Raw genomic sequence first — 22,828 nt, 5'->3', positions numbered from 1 at the left:
ATGAACCAATCAATGTTCACTTTCTTTTCTTCTAGCTGACCAACAGGGAAGTGCAATGAACATCATTCTGTCCACTGAACTGCCACCAGTCATAGACTAAAAAATTTCCTCCCACCTTTGACAGTTGGGTAGTCTCAAAACTGAATGAATGAATGAATAGATAGATAGATAGATAGATAGATAGATAGATAGATAGATAGATAGATAGATAGATAGATAAAATTGCTACCCTCCATATTTTTCAATACGTATATTTCTGTGCATTTGTCAAGTAGTTTAAAAAAATCTGAGACTGCTATGCTGAGAAGCAATACAAGAGAAGCTTGATTGTAAAAAAATATAAACAAAAACTCCTTCAAAAGCTTCCTGGCTACTTCCTATGTTGAATTTAAAAGCCTCTGAGACTTGTGAAGATAGAATAATAATATTTCAACTATTTTACAACCAGGTACTTTCTGCAATAGCTGTGACCAAGTGCATGTTGATATGGTGGCTGGATTTGGGGATCAGTGGAATTTACATAAAGCATACAGGAAGAGAGAAAATTGATAGCTGGCTTTAACCCAGGGGCCAGGATGCAGGCTGAGACAAAAGTTCTTGTCCATGAGAAAACTGACCACTCAAAAGATTGTACCAGTTTTGCTGTGGTTTGCAATAAACCAGAGAAGAGACATAAGTCAATTCAGCAGCTCCAAAACATTTAATGTTGTAAGTTTGATCAAGACCAGATCCAATCCCAAGTGGTGCAAAGCAGAGTTTGGGTGTAGAGTAGAAGTCATTTGTTTCTCTAGTGCTTCCATTGAAAGGCTTGGCATCTATTTGTCAAAATGTACTTGCTGCTTCAGAGGTCTATGCTGTTACAGGAACATATATTCCTGCTGGATCAGGCCAAGGCCATTTTAATCTAGTATTTACTTTCTCACAGTGACCAACCAATTGCTGAGAAAGAGGAGGCAGAGAGAAACTCTTCTGCCATTGTTGTTTCCCTGAAACTGGCATTTGGAGGCATTTTCTATGCAGCATGAAGGTAACACTGAATCTTCAAAGCTAATAGAATTCCACAGATCTGTTTTCTATGAACTTATCCAATTTGTTCAAGGAATGAGCAAATCATTAAAAAGGAGTTTCAGAAAAGATTATTCAATCCTGAAAAAGAGGAAAGCATGAGAAAGAAACTCAAATAAACTCCAGCTTCATTTTGCTTGGTATAAGATGGAGTAGAGACAAACATAACAGGCTTTCAAGATTCTGTTTTTCTATCCTATAACAATAATGAACATTCCTTGAATCCCTGCTGTGCTAGTTTTTTGACCTCACCGACTTTGAAGGGTTGACAAACAGTATTCCAGGTTTATTTTCAATCCCCTTTCTAATGATTCCTAGAATGGAATTTGCCCTTTTCACAGCTGCCACACACTAAGTCAACATCTTCATATTCTCTTTGACCATAAGACCCTTTTCCTGATTAGTTACAAAAAACTCAGACCCAGTCAGTATATATATGAAGGAGATTTATATCCCCATGTACATCACTTTATGGTTCTTTAATGTGAATCATATGTGCCACTTGGTTCATCTTTCATCAAATTTGAAGAGATACTGTATTTCTAGGGCTCTTAACAAACACTTTTAGTTTTCAGCAAAAACAGAATTGGCAAGAATATTAAAATAATGATTCATGCAATTCCAATGAATAAAAGTTGCTAAGTTCCCTTATATTCAAATGCTACTTTTCTAGAGCTCTTAACAAACACTTTTAGTTTTCAGCAAAAACAGAATTGTCAAGAATATTAAAATAATGATTCATGCAATTCCAATAAATAAAAGGTGCTAAGTTCCCTTATATTCAAATGCTACTTTTTCAACAATCTAATTCTTGTTCTCCAAGTAGATCTCCTTATTTTGCTAGGCTTCTGTATGACAACAATTACTGAGTAAATGGAAGTCAGAGAAGTTGGTAATAAACCAGTCTGCCAATGGTCTACTACGATATCAGATAGTATTTCTCAGTGTCCTAAGAAAGGCAAGGAAAGCAAAGAGTTCAGATATGAAAAAAGCTGTTGCAAGAATGAAAATTTTGGAAGAGTTCATAGAAATGTTTATAATGTTAAAATACATATGTATATGTATACAATACATGTAATATACCTTTTTTTTTTTACTGTGGCTTGGATTTCATCTGCGTGATATATATTTAATGGCACTACTGTATTACATATACTTTAAAACAGTAGTTATGTTATATGACTGATTTCCCAATGGACAAATAGCTCTCAAATCCTGGCCATTATATCAACCACAACATATCAATATATGTAATTAATTACAATATATGTAATTCTCTTCGCTGAAATAATATTTCTTTCCAAAAAAAGTTAATCTTTTTGTATTTTCAGTATCTGAAAGTTTGACTAGATTGTAGAAAGGTTTGTTGATCCAAAAGCATTTCAGTGCTTAGTGTGTTAAAACATATTTTAGAATGGTTTATGCTTGATCATAATTAGTTGGTTTGATGATTGGTGTATAATGGATATAACATAAGCTCTGTAAGTAGCCTAGAAACAATTCCTATTGCTAGTAGCCAGACTGTCATTGTGCCATTATATTTTCTGCCTGTTGCTATTTTACATTTCCTCTAAGCTGCATGCCTCAGAGCAGCACAGGGCCAGAACACAATGGGGAGGTATATTCAGGCTCAGCTGTCAAACATGGAAGGGGGGGAGGGAAAGAAGGAAAAGGAATGATTTTATGAATTGCACAGCAAGTGAGAGTGGATTTATTATCACACAAGGAACTTGGGTATTGCTTTTAGGCTTCTTCATTTTTATTTATGATCAACTGCCTCATTATTTTTCTGATGGGGGGGGATGAGCCCTGAGACCGAATTCTCTAGTTGCCATTGTTGACAGTGCAGCTGAGGCTGTGGTGTGATGCACTAAATGAGAAAGCTAATGAGACACTTTTGTGAGCTCTGGTTTTCACAAACACACCCTTTCTCCTCCAGCTGAAATAGCTTCCTGCCAGGAACACAAATCCTGATCGGGCTCCTCTGCAAACAAAGCAGCTGTGGGAAAGAGGAAATGCACTCAGTTTCCTCTAGGGCTCCTAAACAGAATGACAAAAAGGAAAGGCACTAGACTCAAATAAAGAAAGAGGAATGGGCAGTAGAAAATGATAAATTCTGCCCCTCCTGAATCTATATCATTTATATGTCTCTCCTTCTATGAAGGTAACCCACTGAGGAACTAGGTTCTGTGTTAGAGGTGTAACTCATCCTGAGATCACCCAAATTTGGAAAATGGGGGAAAACAATAGCTTCAGATTTGGGAGTACAGCATAAGGGTCAGGCCACATTTTATGTCATTTTTTAAAAGGGTAATATACTACCAGTTTTTCACTGAAGACGGAGCAACAGATTTTGCTTATAGGGACAGATATACAAAGTTAATGACCCAGCACTTGGTCATAAGGTTATTTGTTTGTTAGATTTACATGTTGCCTTTCATTCAAGAACTCAATGAGGCATACACAGCATTCCCTCCTCCCATTTTTATGCACAGTAACTCTGCGAGATTTGGGTTGAGTGGCCTAAATCACCCAGTGAGCTTCTGTGATTGAGAGTTGACTTGAAGCCAGGTCTCCTTGGTGTCAGTCCCAACAACTTAACCAATACATCACACTTGAAGAAATCTCTGCCTATGATCCAACCCAAAGGATTGGTCACAGAAGAAGCAGCAATGTTGTCATTTCATCTGATTCCTTAATTTTTTCTTTGAGCAGTACAGAGGTGGTAATTGAGTTCAGTCAACCATATTCTCCCTACAATGCCACTTAGAGATGGAATAAACCAAAGGAGGCAATCTTTTTCAACTTTTATATTTCGTGGCAGGAAGGACTGGGCAAGTGGTGCTTGCCCTACCTACTCACATGCACCCTACCACTGGGTAATCCAGGAGAGAACCTGATTCCTGAGTAAGGAAGAAAAAGAAGGCAGTTGATTAACTTTTTGGGAGCAGCTGCACTTTGTCCTATTTTACCACTTAGCATGAGGAATAATCCCCCCCAACCAGATTTCCAAAGCAGAGGTAGCAAGTTACGGGCTTAAAGCCACATGTCCCCTCAGCTTTGTTTCAGAAACTCTCTGCAAGCAAGCAACTTGGAGCTCTGGTAAAAGCTATGTGTCTAATCCCTGGCAACCTGCTGTGTAGGATGTGGGAGAGAAAACAGGGGTACTGAAAAGAGAAAAAAGTGTGAGTATAAGAGGGCTGCCTATTTTTGGCTCAGATGCTTGCTACCTACCTACCACCTGCTTTGGTCCCACCTATGAGTGGCATACTGCTACTGCATGAGATTCCCCCTCCCACAGCCCAGAGGGAAAGATGAAGTGGTTTCCATGACTAACCTTTCTTTCTGCAAGGTTCAGAATCAGAAGGAGAGCAAATGGAGTGGCAAAGGCAGCCATTCATAATGCATCAGTGTGGGGAAAGCAGCGTGTCAGGAGACTCATATGTAGCCACTTCTTCCCCCTACAACTTCTCTCCAGCTGCGACTGCAGAATGGCTAGGGCAGGAAGGCTGAGATAGTACTAGTCATTATTTATCATTTGACAATCTCTCCTTACCAATAATAGCAGCAGATCACCTGCTTTCCCTGGAAAATGAATGGCATCTGTAATTTGCATTACCTTCCCCCATTTGATGCCCTCCAGATATATTGGGACTTTCATTCCCAGAATGCCCAGCCATAAAGCTTGAGCTATCTGGAAAGCATCAGGTTGGGAAAGAAGAAATAAAACACATTTTTATAGGTGGGGGAAGTTCGAAGTCTGGGACTGGTGTTGATTCAGTTGATGTTTACTTGGTCCTGGATAGAGAACAAGGCTAGTTCAAAGATTGTATGTGTTTGTCTCTGGTTTTAAGCAAGAAAATGTGACTCTGAGCTATAGTGGCTCCTTTTTGGGCTGAACTTGTTTCATACAAATTTGGTCCTTATTGGATATTATAGGTAGTCGTGATTTGTTATGAAGCAGTCTGGAGAAATTGCCTTTAAAAAAACAAAAACACATTTTACTCCTGGGTTTCTCTACTAAAGAACTATTTAGAAATTTCTAAGAAAGACAGTTTGATGTAGTGGTTAAGGTACCAGGCTAGAAACTGGGAGACTGTGACTTCTAGTCCTACCTTAGGCATGAAGCCAGATAGGTGACTTTGGGCTAGTCACTCTCTCTCAGCCCTAGGAAGAATGCAATGGCAAGCCACTTTTGAAAACTGTCGGCCTAGGCCAGTTGCCAGGAGTCAACACTTCCTTGAAGGAAGAAAACCCCCGCATACTTTAATTTCCCATTTTTCATATATATGGAAGACTGTTATTGATATGGTTGAGTCAATCCTGACTCCTGCTGATTAATGAACAAGTCCATGCAGTTTTCCTGGGAACATTTTTGGAAGTGACTTACTAGTACCTTCTTCTTAGGGCTGAGAGAGAGTGCCTGGGCCAAGGTCACCCAGCTGGATTTCAAGCTTAAAGAAAAACTAGAACTCAGGGCCTCCTGGTTTCTAATCCAGTAGCATTAACCACTATATCAAACTGGCTGTCATATGGAGAACTAGTTTGAATGATTAGTTAATGTTTTAAATGGAAGGGGAATATTTTCTCTTTGCATTTTCTTTTTGCATATAAAATAGAAACTACGGCTTGAGTTAGCCACCATCCTCATTCAACAGAAAACAGATTTAGGATATCTGCACTCTGCAGGTTTGACATTTATTTAAAGTTACTCACTAAAGCATACACATCTGCAAAACGGGTATACTTCTAGGATTTGCGCGGACTATGGAGATAGTTCATGACATAACTGGAAAGAGAAAGCTGTTGCTTTAAACAGACATTTATTTACAATTACTCACTAAAGCATACACATCTGCAAAAAGAGTATACTTCTAGGATTTGCGCGGACTATGGAGATAGTTCATGACATAACTGGAAAGAGAAAGCTGTTGCTTTAAACAGATATGCACCGACAGAATATATTCTCTGAGCTTGTACACTGAACAGTTTTTCCTTCTTTTGAAGAAGACTACAAAAGAGCCTAGAGCAACCACATGGCAGTTCCAAATTCTGTATTGTGATAGTTCCACCATTTTGAGACTCCCGGGGTCAACACACTCGGCTGTAAAAACGGGCCTAATCATTTTGCTTTGATGTTTGCATTTTCGAGTGTCTGAAAACATTCCAACAGTGAAGGTTAGCAGCGATGTGAGGTTGCACCAGGCCCACAAAGCGAAGTCTTGAAATAATTTCAGGTTTTGCCTCCTGCAGCTATGACTGCTCTGCCCGCCTACGCTGCTGCATAATACAAACTCGCTATAGTTTATTCTAGGCACGGGACTCCCTCCTTCCTGCTATTTTTATGGGTAGTTCCTATTTTGTTCCCTTTTGTTTTCCCTCGCTCGCAGTCCTCTTGTTTGAGTCCGCTGTTCTTACCGAACCGCTTCTTTCTGAGGGGAGCGGCACTCAGCTAGCGAGCGCGGGCGAGCACGCCTGTCCCGTTAGCTCTTCCCTCCCTCCTCGCCTTCCGCCACAGAGAAAGAGCAGCGTCTTTCGAGTCGCCAGCCAGGCCGCCTGGCTGGCGGCTGGCGGAGGTGCTGCTTCTGTCGCCGCCACTCGCCCTCTAGCGGGGGAAGGCGGCGCTGTCGGCGGCTGGGCGTGACTTGGCAGCTCGCTCTCCGCTGCCTGCTCGCCTGCCTGCCGGGGGGACCGCGAGTCAGTGCGGGGACTCTAGAGCGAGAAGCGAGTTCGTCGCGAAGACGGCGCGGCGCGGCGCGCTTGGCTGAGAGGCTGCGGGGCTGGAGCGGCGCAACAGGAAGCGCGGGCTGAGTGGAGTTGCCCGGCCGCCGGCGGGACTGCTCGGCGGCGCGAGGAGTAAACGGAGCGGCTCTTGCCGCCCCCTCTGCGAAAAGCGGGCACCGTCCAGAAGGGGCCACGGAGGGGGCTGTGGCGCCCATTCTAGCCTCCCCCCCGACCTGGGAGGGCCGGAGACGGGTCTTTGTACGAGGAAAGGAAATATGGGGAAAGTTGAAACTTGCCTCCTGACTTTGGCTGGACTTTTGCTGGCAACGGGAGCAGAGACGGTCACAGGTAAGACACCCCGGAGCCCCCCCCCCCCTTTCCCTGCGAGCAAAAACGAAGCCTGGACTCCCGGAGCAAGGCATGGATGGGGAGCCTCTCACGGGTGGGCTACCGCTGGGTATTGGGAATGATTTTTTCCCTCGTACGGGTGTGACCTTTGGAGCGGCTGCCTGCATGGAAAAAAATAGCAGGGGGGAAAGGGGAGAGACGCCTGGAAGAGAGCAGGGAAGTTCCAGGCGCGGTGGGAGGGAACCCGTTAGTCTGGCTGCCTAGTGCAAAAGTGCAAAAGGAAGGGGGAGAGACTTGGATCGAGTCTGGCACGCTTGAGCCAGCCTCGGAGAGGCGAAGAGAAAAACCTTCTCAGCCAGGAGATCGGGATTCGGGCCAGGCTTTGAGGGGAGCTTTAAGGGCGGTTTAAATCCAGAGCCTTATAAACTTTCGGCTGCTGGCCAGCAGCTTGAGGGCGGTGGCAGGGAGGTTGACCAATTCTGAATTCCTTTTCTTTTCGGGACGCTCCGTCCAGGCAGGGCTGGCGTGGAGATGGATCTTTACCGCTGCACGCTCTGCTCGGTGGGCTTCTGGCGAGTGGTTGGCAGTGGAGCAGAAAGGCTCCGTTGCTCAGAAATCATCTAGGCACCCGCTGGACCTGGGCAGCTTGCACAGACACTAGGCGGTGTGTTCAAGCCCTTTGACAGCAGTTGGTAACATGGCTGGAGATGCAGAAAGGGATGGACCTTCCGGAGTTGCATTGAACGCAAATTGGGCTCCCCTAGAAGTTGGCACGACCGTTTGTGGAGGCAAATTTGGCTCCTCTAGAAGTTGACAGGACCGTTTGTGACAACTTGTGGACAACAGAAGGGAAGCAACACGTGTGCTTTGTTTCTTTCCCTTCTCCTCTGTCAGGATTTAATGTCTTCCAGCTGGTGACAGCAATATTCATCAAGGCATAACTTTTATTGTAAACAAAATCGACCGGGCAGCCTTTTACTTTAGCATCCTCTTTGCTCTGCCTTCCTTTTCTGTCCTGGATCTCCTCCACTATGTATAGCAAAGCAACATGGTTAAATGACATGTGTATATATTTGTAGTGCACAACCTCCTAATTTTGGTCTGTAACTGGGTTGCGAAACAAGACATAGTTGGAAGGAATGATTAACTTCAGATTGTTTTGTTTTCCACACAAAACTTGAACTGTAAAAACCTATGGCAGAAATTGAAGACATCTGGGTTCCATGTCGTGCGTTCTTTGATTAGGAGCGGAAGTAGGACTCTGCTTGCCTCTGCTGCAGAGAGTTTGCTGCTTTGTGCACTAACTTGGTCTTGTGTGCTGAAGCATCCTTGCGTAACTAAATTTTGGGTCTCAAAAATCCACACTTACTTCTATTGACATAGCCTAGTTTAATGGAGTGCTCTAGGGAAGCTCAGAAAATACAAGTCTGTGGTTCCTCAAAATTCTCTTCTCCATCCATAGTTAAGTCAGGAGGTTCATTGGTGTAAAAGATGTTCCAGAGATTGCTTCACTATGAAGCACAGCATTGAGGAAAAGCTCCCCCTGGCTCCCTCTGTGATTTCAGTGATCTTATGCATAGCTGTGAATTATGAAATTTAACATACAGTGTTTCTATTACTGGAAGTCTTCAAATCCATGCTTTAATTAGTTCTTACGTTATTCAAATATAGCTGTACCTCAGTGCCTAGCTGCATAATTTTCTTGACATTTTGTCAAAACTGTTGAGAAAAATGATTATTCCTGTTGAATTGGATGTTTAGAGTTATGTGTAACTGCTAACCAATATTATTATTGCTGTCTTTACTTTAATAGCAATACTTTTTAGTCCACCTCTGCAGTGTTCGAGGTCACATAAGCTGATTTTCATACTAGGTGAGAAGAGAGGTGTTTTTGCAAGTCCATGATTTTGAACCAGTTACATGTGTTGGATGTGGACAGTTTTATGCTAAGAGAGTTGCTGTTATAATTATCTGGGTCAGTCTTTCTACAAAATAGAAGGTACCATATATATCACTATTGACTGGCCTGTCTAACTTATTGGAAAATGAAAGTGTAGTAGACTAACATTTTGTATATTCACTGTAGAATTAAATCATTTGTAATAATACTTAACCATCAAAATTTGAGTAATATATTGAATGTTGAAGTGAGCACCTACTTTAAGAATGGTGTTGTGTTATTGGTGTAGTAGCTTTACTAAATAAATCCAGACATGTAGTTAATTATATCACTCTAAAAGTATCATACATTCAGTTACTCAAATAATAAATCTTTAAAATCAGAAAAGCGTTTTCTAAAACATTTAACTTTCCTTTTAATATCAAATATTGAATCTTAATGTAGAATTTTCAAATTGTGATCAGGGAAAAAAAAGAATCATATTGTAAAAGACTGCTTTAAAGTTTCTGTTTCTAAGCTTTCAAACAATTCTTGGAGAACAAATTAACAATAAAAGCATTGATTTTTTTCTGTGAAATTATTCATTGACAAATTTTATATTCAAGCCCCTGATATTTAAGATAGTAATGAGAATTGATTACAAAGTAAGCAAACACTTATTTGATTATGTCAATAATTGTTATTGTGATTAAAGTCCAAGATTATGTAAACACTAATGTTTTCAGATTATTGAAAAACTTTTACATTTTCATCCTAAAAAAGCAGTTCTGTTTCTTATTATGAAATTTTAGATGCCCATGGAATTTCAGCACAGTTAATAGGCCACCCTATCCTAATAAAGTTTGCATATATTTATTTAATATACGCAAGCTTATTTAATAGTTATTATTGAAATATGGCTATTGAAACAATTGCTGAAAATCAGATACTATTTCTAGCATGCAGTTTTGTAGTCTGTTTATCTGATAGGTTATTTATGACCCAGAGAAGACACATTTTGAAATTTGTTCAAAGGAACCACATTAGAGAAATGAAGAGAGGCTTTTGATGATCTTTCTTGATCATGGAATTTGAATGATGGAATTTGAAAACAAGGTATATTTATAAGAATCTTTTTTTAAAAAATGGCTATACATCAAACAATATTTAGAAACTTGGTGCTTTTTAAAATAAACTTGTCCTAGAAACAGAAAGGCCTGTTATTTGGCTGTACACTTACTTTATAAGATGCAGACAACTGATGCTCCAATCCTGAAACCATTTATTCAAAAGAGTTAGGATTTCATACTAACATTTTAATTGTGTTGTCAGAATGAAATTTTGCTCTGTTTGCTGCCACAGCACCAGAACTGGATTTTAATTTCTATTTAATGATGTGTTTATGGGCTTCTACTAATAGGTCTGAAATAATGTGAAGAGTATAAAAAAGTGATGAGGAAGCAGTTTAAGGCCTTAATTACCTGTAATATCTTTAATTTCTTACAAGGTATATTCATTTCTTTCTGTTATTTTGTTTTTAAATTGAAAGGTTCAAACAGTACAGTGGAAATCTACTGGATTACAAACCAGCATCTGTAAAAGCAGTAGTCATGACTGAAAAAATAAATCAGCATTTGAAAGTCATACTGATAGTGTTAATAGTATAAGCAAATACATTAAAGTTAAGAGCAGTGTTGTAATATTCTTGAATAAATACTTGCAAAAGCAAAGCTGTAGTTATTAAAATATATTTCCATTAATGTAACACATCATTCATTGGTAAATGGAGTGCAGTGATATGTATAAAAATTCTGATCCTGCAATCCCTGTTTGGTTAAATACAAGTTAACTTAATCGTTAAATTCAGAAGTTTCATTGGATCAAAAATGCAGAATTATGACACAGCTGGTACAAAAGCTCTGTGGATACATGCGTAACATGGGAGAAAACTGAAATAATGCCATCTGTACCAGCAGCTTACTGAGTATCAGCCTTATTCCCAGTGAAGTATGTTTGTGTATGCTGGACATTTTTATTAAATAGTGCTGCCCTGTGTGTGTTTTGTGTCTGTGTATTTGGGTTGAAGCACATAGACTCTTATTTAAATGTAATATTCATGCAACAGACTCTAGGCACTATAAGAGACTATTGGACTAGTATATTGAGGATATGGTCCAAGTGATTTACACTATTCTCAGCTTCAGCTGCATTGAGAAAATCATTGTCTGCATCTGCTATACATCTGTACATGTCAATTTATTTCTCTGTGTTTGGCTAATCATTTAACTTTCATGTTGGATTGGTCAAGTAACCTCACTGGAAAGCATTTCATGTGGAGTAATGATTACCCCATAACTATAGTGTAGTATAGTAGTTAAAGGATAGCTAGAACTTGGAAGACCCTGGTACAAGTCCATTCATCCCATGGAAACTTACTGGATAACTTTGGGCCAGTCATTCTCTCTCAATCCAACCTACCTCACAGAGTTCTTGTTATGGGATAAAATTAATAGAGATCACCATAAAAATTGCCTTGAGGTCCTAAAGGAAGTGGGGCTGCAAGTCTTACAATTTAGAACAATACAGTGGTACCTCAGGTCACAAATGCTTCTGTTCACGACCAGTTTGGGTCATGAACACCACCATTTGCAAAATTTTGCTTCTGTTCGCAAACTCGGGTGACGAACAGGATCCATGGCCATTTTCCCTGCTGACACACGTCGTCGTGGCTTCCGGTAGGGAGGAGAACTCTCCCTCCAAACAATAACCGCCTCCCCACCCGCCTTCCTGTCCTCCACGCCTCAAGCAAGGTTAGTGTTCTCCATACTGTACTGTATTGTACTTTGTGTCATATTTTTGTGGTTTAAAAAAAATACATATGGTTCAGAATGGATTAATCGTATTTACATTGAACCTTGTGGGAAAATTTGATTCAGGTCGCGACCAAAATTGGTTGGCGACCAAATTCGTAGGGGTCAGAACGGATTAACCGTATTTACATTGAACCTTATGGGAAAATTTGATTCGGGTCACGACCAATTCGGGTCGCGACCAGAGTCACGGAATGAATTAAGTTCGTGACCTGAGGTACCACTGTATATCATTTCATCCACAGAGGTCTAAAACATACTTATGTGCATCTTCCATCAATTTCTTTTGTTTCTTTTGTGATAGTTTCTAAGCGGCGTGATCCCAGTCCAAAGACCTCTGTGGGTATTGTGCTGCTGTAAAATACTAAAAATGGCAAATACAGGATTACCTTGATGTTTATGCAGCCCTGGGAACTGTCTCATTGTTTTCCCTTGGCCTTAGATGTGGAATTCCAATGATAGGGGTTTCAACTACACTTTTTGCTTTCCTAATACTTTGTTTCTTGTCTATGTCTGTAGTTATGTGATGATGTTAATGCTGAAACTATATCAGACTTGTCTTGTGTTACTTATTAAAAAATTAAAGTTTTCTGTTCAGTCACTGATTAAAATGGCACTGTTATTATGATAATATAGAAGAGAAAAGTATACCCTACAGCCTATTACAAGGATGTTATTACACTGAAGAATTTCTATAATGCATCTTTGGTTTCACAGTTTAGTTATCAGATTCTGTAGGAAAAATTACAGTACTTTAAAATAACCAAGCAAAACATATATTATTTTAAAGCATTAACTGTTGATGTCATCTTTTCGAATGACAGTTGAAAAGTCTGAATTCACACATAGTTGCCGAACACAGAATGCATGCTTGTATACTCAGCTTCACCAATCAAGTAATAATTGAGGATAGAGGGAACAGAAAATGCCCCGTGTCTTCTTTGTCTGAGAAAATGTTCCAGCCACTTGTGATGTGTGTACAGCTGACTTTCCCATTGGGAACTGAACTGAGATAAATTAACAAACTTGCCAAAATAACTGACCTTCAAGCAAATCAGATGCTGCAGTTCCTTGAAAGAAACTGCTGCATTCTTGATAAGTATTCAGCATGCTTTGATTTGGCCATACCTCAGCCTTGCCCAGTAGTTGAATATTAAAAAGTTATTTCATTAAACTATTCTATCATTCTTGTAGCTGGATTACTTCCATTTAAAAGACTATTTTTTTTAAAAAAAACCTTCAGAATTCAAAGAACTACAGTATGTTAGTACTTATACTTCACCATGTTAGTACTTATAGTTCACCCACCAACTTAAGTTGGACTTAAGCAATCTTCAACAACTTTGTACTCTTCAAATGTATTGGAATTGCAATTTCTGGCAATCCTAGGGCCATGTTAACTGGGAATTTTGGGAGATGCAGTCCGAACACATCTGGAGGATGTCACGTTGTGGAAGGCTGAACTTGAGTTACTCAGAGGAGGGCCCCCTGTGCCACATGTCAAAGCACTTTATGTAGCTCAGGGGCTAAATAAAAACAGTGAAACATAAAACAAGAATAGGTAAAATCTTCCTGGGCAGATTTCAGTAGACCTAAATAAGTTATTTGGAGTCTGGGCATTTATTTAGTTAAATTTAAATTATCAGTGGACTTCCTGCATAATGATGATAACTAAAACAACGTAAACACTACTACACTACTGTATATAACTGCTTGTTAATAATTAACAAACCTCTTAACTACAAATGACATAAAATAAAAACAATAAAGGATACATTGTACAACTTTTCAATGTGTCCCATTTAATTCAATAGCAGTTTTTCAGTACAGCTTTATTTTAGTAAATAATGCCAACATATTATTCTGAGTATTATCTATAAAATGTGTGTTCTTCCCAATTTCCTTTTAAATGTGCTTTCCTTATTCCCTAAGTTTTTATATTAAAGGTGTGAAATCTTTCAATTACAAGATTTTGTTTGCTGTGATCTACTGCTGATCACTAGGTGTAGCTGCGTCTCCAAATCCACATTCCTAAACCAAGATTGTAGGCTGGGTTGACTGAGTTTGGCATATTTCAAGCTTAAGAGATTAGAAGCTTTTAAATGAATAAATAATTTGAAATAGTGATGTGTACCTTTTGGAAGGAAAATAAAACATAATGAACAAGGACTCTTGTGATCATTTGTTTACTCTTTATGTTGTTAGCTTATACTTTGCTAGTAGTTTTAACAGAGAGAAATTCCAGTAAAAAAAATTTGTCCATGTTTGGTGAAATAGTACTATAATATGCCATTATATATGTATTTCTGAGATTCTCAAATATCATGTGCTAAAAGTGTAGCATTAAATATTCTGCCAGAATATATTCAGAATCGCTATGCATAAAGGCAGGATAAAAGTGAACTTTAATTTAGCTTGAGATCATATGTTAATGAAATATCAGCTTATGACAACCTTATTGTACCTTCCCAAAGCTCTTTGGATAGTTGTTCCTTTAACACTAGGTTCTATTTTTTTACTGCTGAGTAATAAACTCCTCTTGAACTGAGGGAGACCTAAAAAAAAAAGTCAATAGTACAACCTGAGTTTTTGCGCTTCAAGAAGCAAAAAAGTAAAAAAATTCATAGGGTCAAACAGCTGTTGGGTACCTTCAAAATAATTTGATAGAAATCAGGTACAGTGTTGTAGGACTGCTGTTATTTATTTGAAGGTGTAGCTGCCTTTTGAATATATAATAAATTCTTCAGTTTGGGCATTGCATTCATAGCAACAGACATACGATAGCAACATAAAATCCATAGGATATTTGGAATATATTTAAAACACATGGTACCTAGTTCCATAAAAGTACCCAGTGACACTGAACCCACAATGGGTTTCCCTTTTTTTTTGGTAATAATTTTATTAAAGTTTACAAATATAAAGATAAAAGACTAATACATATAATATAAAAAGTGAAGTAAAGAAAAAATGCAGAGATAAAAAAGAAAAAAAAGGAAAAAAATATGAAGAGGAGAAATATAAAGAAATGACTCCCCCCTCTCTCCAGACAAGTATAAACAACTTCAGTAACTTAACACCTTCTCTGGTATTTCAATAATAAAAAAAAATCTCTTCTTCCCATATCTTATCTTTTATCAGTAAACAAATTGTAAAAACTCATCATTCAGTCCTATTCAGCAAAAGCCCATTAAGAGCTACCAGAAATAATAACATATATATTTTAACCTTAATCAAATAAATCCATTTTATACACCAACTTATCACTTTCTCTGAGGAGTAAAGCAAAAGAAATCTCTCCCCATTTATAAACAAATCTTCAAAGCCTCCCCATTCAGTCCTGGTCAAGAAAAAAATCCATTAATAGCAACCAGAAACCACAACATACAAATTTTAACTCTGATCAAATAAATTATAGTCCTTCTGTTTACTTTTAAAAAGCTTGGTCTTTAATCCCATCAAGTAATATCCCAGAAGTTGATTTCTTATCATTTTTTCTTTGTCTCCTCTGAGGAACAGCTTCAGTAGTTTAACACGTCCCTTTTGGAAATCAGAGGAGGCTATCCAAGTCCCTCTTCTGATTTATTACTTGTATGTCCACTTCAGTTATTGAAATATCAGCCAGTTTCATTTGTAAATCTATTGTGGCATCTTTTTCCATATCACTCTTATAATCTGTCATTTTTAAAGCCGTTTTCAAATCCACATCAACTTTTTCCACATCACTCTAGTAGTCTGGCATTTTTTTAAAATCCATTTTCAAATCCACATTCAAGTCAGCCTGAGTCTTTATTCTGTCCAATAAAATTTGTTCCTCTTCTGCAGCCTCTGTTAGATCCATTTTTATAGAGGCAGACAATCTTGAAAGTAGTTTCTGAGTACATTCTTCCCAGACAGCCTTAATTTCTTCTATAGTCAGATACTGTTGCTCCATTGTATTAATAGGTCTCTTCTCCTTTAATTGTAATCCTTAGTTCTCTTTGGTTTCCTCTAGTCAACCTTCAAAGTCTGCTCTTACCATGTTTATTTTACAATCAGCAAAACTTTCCCATAGATTTCTTACAGTTAATTTCAAAATCTTCATATATACTTTATAAAATTTTAAACAACCCACAGGAAATATTCTTTCAAATCCATCTGACCCTTTAACTTTCCAGAATCAACATTCTAGTCCCTCTTTTGCTGTTTTCCAAAAATTTTTTTTTTCTTTTTATTCCTTCAACTTATATGAAACTTCTTTCATCCAGGATAGAAGGAAGCTCTCCTGGTATAATGGAACTTGCCCTTCAGAAGGTTCTTAACATTCAAAAGATCAATAACAAGCAATTTCCCAAGGTAGTTAAGAGAGGAAGTGTGTGAACCCAGCGTCTGTTTGAAGGTGCCAAGCCGTGGCTTAGGTAGGATGGTTTTCCCTGGCTCCCAGAGCTCTCAAACCCATCGGAGATTGCTATTTTGCAGTCTCTTTGAGGGCGAGCCTCTATATGGAGCAAAATTGTGGGTTATCTTAGTCATCTCCTTGATCTGGAGAGGGGTTCTGAGAAGCCGATCCATTCATTGGTCTCTCTGCTGTGGCTGTCTTCAGTCCACCATTGCTTCCCCAGAAGTCTTGTATTAACAGGGAATTCTAATGTTTGAGTGATAATTAGAATGGTACTAAAGTGGGAGCATAAGAATTTTTAGAAAGAATATTCATACCAATTTGATGAAACTGACAACTGGTATGTGGTAATTGTCATCTCAGAGAGTTGGAAGGTCTGCTAGCTATTGCAATTGTTAGTATAATCTGGTTTCAGACTACATCCAGACATACTAGGATAGGGACTCCCTTCAAGCACTGAAATTTTCACATGGTTATTTAATGAACTGTAGCCTAATGTTCTTGTATGAATAGATATTATTCTTATACAACATGGTAGTTCCTTTGTTTTGAATGTCTTAATGAACATTTACAGTTAAATAGCTGTAAGCTGGCGAAATGTGGTTAGGATCCAAAAGACAGTAAGGTGCTATGTAAATGCGTGCACACTTCTAATAAAATTGTTAAATACTCATTTCCTGCATGCCGTCGGACTCTTTATAGCTCCACAGAAAGCTTTTATTTATTTTTTTATAATAATTTTGCTGGATATTACAATTAAAAGATAAGAACTAATACAAACTAAAAGAAAAAAGATAAAAAAAGAAAAAATAGTGCAGAAAAGAAAGAAAAAGAAATATATAAAGAAATGACTTCCCCCTTCATAACAAGTATGAACAATTTTAGAAACTTATCACTTCCTCTTAAAATACAACAAAAGATCTCTTCTTCCCGTATCTCATCTCTTAACTTATCTATTCTTTGTTTATTATGATAGTTGCATTACTGTATCCCTTGTCTGTCTGTTGTAAAATTTTACAAAAAATTGCCATTCATCCTCTTATCAGTGAGTATTATGTGGTCAGAGCTTATGTTTCCTCTGTATGAATGCTTTGTGTAAAAGGAACAGATGGAAGACATGAGAACCTGCTTAGCATTTGATGGCATCTGTAATGTTAGAAGTTGTTGTTAAGAGGAAAAATGGATAGTATTACAATAGTAATATTCACTAACAAGTTTTTTTAAGTGCCTATACTCAAACTTGTACTCCCATCTTTGTTGCCAGGGAAGTGATAACATATTGAAACACTGCTGGGGTGGATTTAATTAGTTCATCTGTTTTTAGGTAAGGTTGAATGTGGGCATGTGCAGAGAAAGATAATGGGCATTAATCAGAGTTAACCTCTGTCTCTTTTCAAAGTGAACTTGGGATCTGAACCCACAACCCTTAAGAAAAAGACTATTAGAAATCTTATTGTCAGTGCTAGATTATAGATAGAGAGAAATAGATTGACAACTACTAGATTGAAATGAATTTTAAAGCAAAACCAATTCTCTTTTTTTCCAGCTGTCTCAGCATGCCTCTGCGAGTTGCTATCTTTGGAGCTAACTGTGTGGTGATGGTAACACTCAATTCATTCAGTTTCCCCTCTTAAATGTGGGCAGAGGATTCCTTCTTAAGAGCCTAATCAGATAAAATGTAAATAGCTAGCAATTGTGTGATTGGTTTTTAAAAAGCAAGTTGGAGGTGTGTTATTGGAAGCATCTTTCCTGGTCTGAATCAACAAGCTAGCACAAGGAAAGGGAGCTTTAGTGTGAGTTTGAGATGGTTCTCATATCTGTAATTTGCACTGTGGTGTGCTGAGGTGGATAGGAAAGAAGGCTCAAACAGGTAATCCTCATTCAGCGACCACTCATTCAGCAACTGTTTGAAGTTATGACAGTGCTGAACGAGGGGACTTAACGACCATTCCTCATAGTTGTGGCTGTTGCAGCGTCCCCACGGCCATATGATCATGATTTGGGTGCTTGGTAAGTGGCTCACAATTACAGCGGTCGCAGTATCCCACAGTCATGTGATCACCATTTAAGACCTTAACTGCTGGCTTCTGGCAAGCAGAGACAATGGGGAAGCCGACAGGAGGTTGCAAATTATGATCATGTAACCGTGGGACACTGTGACTGCACAGGATTTGCCTAATGATGGTGCATTGCTATCTCGGTGTCTCTAAACTCTGAACATCATAACTGATATTAAAGTAATGTTTTCATCCCTTTAATAAAGCTATGTATAGATATAATTATAATTAGTAGAAGAGTTGGCAATCCTGTTTTGTTGCTAAAGCCTTTTTTTGCCAGCTTCAGGTGCTTCATCAGCAGGAAGTAGTCTGGATACTATAATCCATACTCTGGTAATCTCTCATTTGTATTACTGTAATACATTATAAATGAGGCAGGTCTTGGAAATAACAGGAAACTTTCCACTGGTGCAGAATATGGTGTCAAGAATTTTAGTTGTCTCAACTAATTTTTTGCATATTATATCAAGTTTAAAGCAAGTAGCAGCTGCCTGTTTATTTTCAGGCCCAATTAATTGTCCTGGTGCCAATATTTAAGTCAGAAATGACTTGAGGTACTGAACTAGCATCTGTTTCTTGACAATCTTTTATCAGCAGAATCATATTTAATTACAAAGGAAAGCTTTTTTTTGTAGTAGTAGCATGTTGGTTACCTTTACTGTCCCAAGTAAGAGACAAATTATACAATAAGCAAGGTATACTACATAGCTGTCTTTCAAATATTTATTTCTCAAAATTGAACACATGGTGGTCTAATAAGAATAAGGGAAATCATGCAAGGAATGGCAGAACCTGGTCATTTCCCCCAGCTTCTTTGTTTGTTATATTAAAATAAATTCACAATTCCTAAGAAAGCAATTTAAGGGGAGGCTGCAAAATTGAAAAACAGATTCCCCCCCCCCATGGTTTTAAGTGGATCTAGATGAAATTGGCAATATATGCCTTTCAGTTGTCATGGTCATTTTTTAAGTTTTAGGTAGATCACAAAGCTGGGACTAGAACTCACAGTTTCCAGGTTTCTAGCTTGGTGCTTGAACCATTATACCAAACTGGCTCTCATTTGATACTGGAATGAGTACCAAAAGGATATTACAGTGGATATATCCACTGTCTCTCTTTTCACAGCAGATGAACTGGTTGTTTAGCTTGGTTTTGGGTTATGAAAAGTGAAAACAGAATCAGTGTCAAAACGGTACTAAGCATTTAGAGGAAAATGGTTCTTTTCAGTCAGTTGTTAGTCTTATGACAACTGTGTTAGAAGAACATAACAATATTATTATTACAGAAGAAAATGCACACAACAGCTAGATTCTAGTGAGGATAAAGTCATGACTTCTGAGGAAAGTATAAGAAAGAACTGACACACAATAGGTTCAAAACTTTTTTTAGAGCTATTGATAATTATTGGATGCAGATCAGATCTGAAGTCTGGTTCATACATTACTTGGAGTATTTGATCACCAATGTAATATATAAAGCGAGAAGAGAGAGATAGTTAGTATAGGCAATTGTCACAGATTTACCATAAACTGTGTGAAAAATAACAGTGAAGGCTGAACTAATATTCTGTGGGTATTGATTAAGTGGCATCTCTGTTATTGTTTCAACACAACGGAATGTTGGAAAGAAATTAGGTAAAGGGGCTTGGGACAGCAAGATAACTCTCTGAAAATTGAACAGAATGGGAAAATCTAACAAAAGGAATAGTGAATGGGCCAGATCCTAAATGCAGTTGTAGAGAAAAAAAATTCAGAAAAATCCTCAAATGCTTCCCTATGGAAGAAGTACGTAGGCAGTAGCTCAGACTGTTGTTGCTTCTTCTGTTCTACGGCCCTCCTTCTTCTGTCTCAGGCACATAATCCACAATGTAGCTGTTATTAAGGAGTCTCCAAAACCATGGTCTGCATGCTTTCTCTGTGCTTTCTCATGCTTCTTAAAGAGCATATATAGAGAAGGGCAATTTGGATTAGAGCAAACCTCTGTTTGTTTTCTCCCTTGTGACTAATTAACAATTAATTGCTCTTAGGTTGACATGTAATTTGATGGAATATCATCGACAGAGTATATTCCCCAAGTTTAAGTACATATATTTTCAGTGTAGTCAAGTTGTATCAGTGAAAAGTTTCCTCCTGTTTCTGTCTGTATTCATATGTGTACAAGTTTACGTACATGCATAAAGGACCCTGGCAGTACTACACATGAATCGTCTATTTATTTTTTCAAGTTGCTTTCTAATGCATATTTAATTAAATATCCTTCAATTTGGCAGAATTTATTTTGACTAAGCATGCTTAAGGCTGCACTACGTGTCATGTTCTTTTCCCTAAAGGAGCAGTGAACCATTCCCTTCTTTTCTGAGTTCAGATACAAAGTTGAAAATAAATTGCCCAAACTTTAAGTTAAAACCTATGATAATTTAATTATTATGGAGATATGGAGCATGATGATGGATAGTCAAAGTCCACTGCTCATTTAAGCTTAAATAGAGAAAGTGTTACATAGTTAAGTAGGCTAGACTATTCTTAGCACAAAAGAGCATAATATTCTGTAGGTCAGAGAACTGTAACTCTTTTTCTTTGAAAATAAAAAATAAGCAGTTAATTAGGAAGCCTATAAATAGATAACATGGGATATAACTTTCTGAATGGACTTTTGTAATACATACTATGCCACCTAGAATTAATTATCTTTTTCCTTCTCTTCTGCTGTCTTTACTGCAAGGGACTCATATATTTCTGTTTGTGCTAGTAGCAGCTCCAAATAAAGGCTGATTTTTATATTTTCAAGGGGGAGCACTTCTGCTTTCTGGGTCTGTCACTTCCCCTAAGTCTGTTCTGTTTCTATCATAAATTGTGATAAACTGCAGAATTGGGCCTTATATAATGCTGAGCAACATCTGTTTCTATACCTCTTGACTCTGCCTTTTTTTTTACACCATCCAGATTGATAAACAATTTTGATTTAACATAAAAACTTGCTTACTTTTATACAACTTCTTAATTGGTCCAATAAAGATATTATGATACTGTTGCTTAATGGATTTTTTTACAGCAAAGTAACAATCTCTCTCTCTCTGCGTATGTATATGTAATAAGTAAGAAACGTCTCATTAAATCTATTTTTAAAAATTAAGCAGTGTGTGTGTGTGTGTGTGTTGCTTAATTTTTAAAAATAGATTTAAGTTACATAAAAGAAAGAATAATACTATATAAAACTAGAAAAGAATTTAAATAACATTGTTTTGGGAAGAGGCCTTGGATGCTAATCAGGGCCATTGTTTGGGGTTGGCATCTTCGGCACTTGCTGAAGCCAATCTCCAGCAAGACTCTACTGCCAACTACAGAACTTGTTGGCTCTGCTATTCCATCTTCTTGATGTCACTGCTTCTTTAGCTGTCTCCTCTGAGTTTGAGTAGTGATATTAATAAAAAGAAGAAACCGCAACTACTCTTGCTTATTCCTCTGGCACAAAGATAAAGGGATAGCAAATAGGCAACAGTGACAGCAATGGGAAGACATGGACATATTTCAAGGAAAATTAGAAGAGTTGTATGGTGACCATTGGTCGAGATTAGAAATGAGAAGTTACCAATTTCCATTCAAATTTATAATACTAACTTGTTCATCATTGCATGGAAAGTTAAATAACATATAAATAATAATATTACAAGTTGTTCTTTATTATAAAGAATATTCATTAGTTATGAGTGATGACTTTTTATGCACTTCTTAATCTATGGGGTCCTTGGGGTTCTCTGAACTTGGTTCTTTTCTTGCAAACGTTTCATTACCTGGTTAGGTAACATCTTTAGTGCTAAAATGGGATGGGGTTTGCTCTCTATTTATATGCTGTGGCCTGCCTTGCCACTTCTTAATCTCCCTCTTGGGTAGAGTTTCTCTGATTTGGGGTTGAGATTTTTTAAAAAAATTTCCAATAGGTTTATAAATTTATGATTTAAATTATTAATTGTATTAAAAGTATAAATATTAAATCTTTGCAATGATGAATTAGTTCACTGAGCTTTGGGAGACTATATAGCAAATGTACAAAGTTGATGGAAAAATAAGTGGAAAAGCTGTTTTTTAGAAATACTCTAAAAACATTAGAAATACTATTCTTTACTGACTAAATGGATTCTGTAATTATGTGAACTTGCTGCAGACCTTTGTAGAGAAAGGAATTCTAAACTGCATTAAATGAGAAAACAAAATATATCCTAGAGAATCTTAACATTTTAAAAGTACTACTCTGTAATGAAGAGTTAAGGTGGCATCTATTTACTGAACAGTTTACATCTTTATAGATATGTAATTTTAAACTTCTGCCTTCATTTCAAAAAAATAGTTTTAACTATTTCCCATAGAGATACCATGGTTCTAAGATAGCAAAATGAATTATTTTTTTTAACATAAGCACTATTCACAGAACTGTTTCTCTAACTAATTTTTCCCATCCGCCCCTTCCCCCCAGAATAAGTCTTATACTTTGTAGTGTAGATCATTTTGAA

General features: G+C 37.7%; 1 protein-coding gene across 6 annotated transcripts in view; it reads left to right on the top strand.

Moving 5' to 3' along the window:
• Positions 1–6,615: 6,615 nt before the first annotated feature.
• Positions 6,616–22,828, top strand: part of PTPRM (protein tyrosine phosphatase receptor type M) — a 526,420-nt gene continuing 510,207 nt past the window's right edge. For 2 of the 6 annotated variants that reach the window (XM_088130898.1, XM_088130896.1), the window contains exon 1: positions 6,617–7,137. In XM_088130898.1, coding sequence (XP_087987024.1) covers positions 7,065–7,137 — 73 coding nt within the window. In that variant the 5' untranslated portion in view covers positions 6,617–7,064. Of the gene's footprint in view, positions 7,138–22,828 lie in introns of all 6 variants that reach the window. The other 4 variants (XM_088130897.1, XM_088130901.1, XM_088130895.1 and 1 more) reach the window with 3 other exon arrangements.

Source organism: Python bivittatus, unplaced genomic scaffold (genome assembly GCF_059951505.1).
Source record: "Python bivittatus isolate LINGU-HERP-01145 unplaced genomic scaffold, Pbiv_v1 ctg000840_np1212, whole genome shotgun sequence".
Classification (NCBI taxonomy): domain Eukaryota; kingdom Metazoa; phylum Chordata; class Lepidosauria; order Squamata; family Pythonidae; genus Python; species Python bivittatus.
The sequence above is the reverse complement of the archived record's forward strand: the minus strand, read 5'-3'. Positions and strand labels throughout refer to the sequence as shown.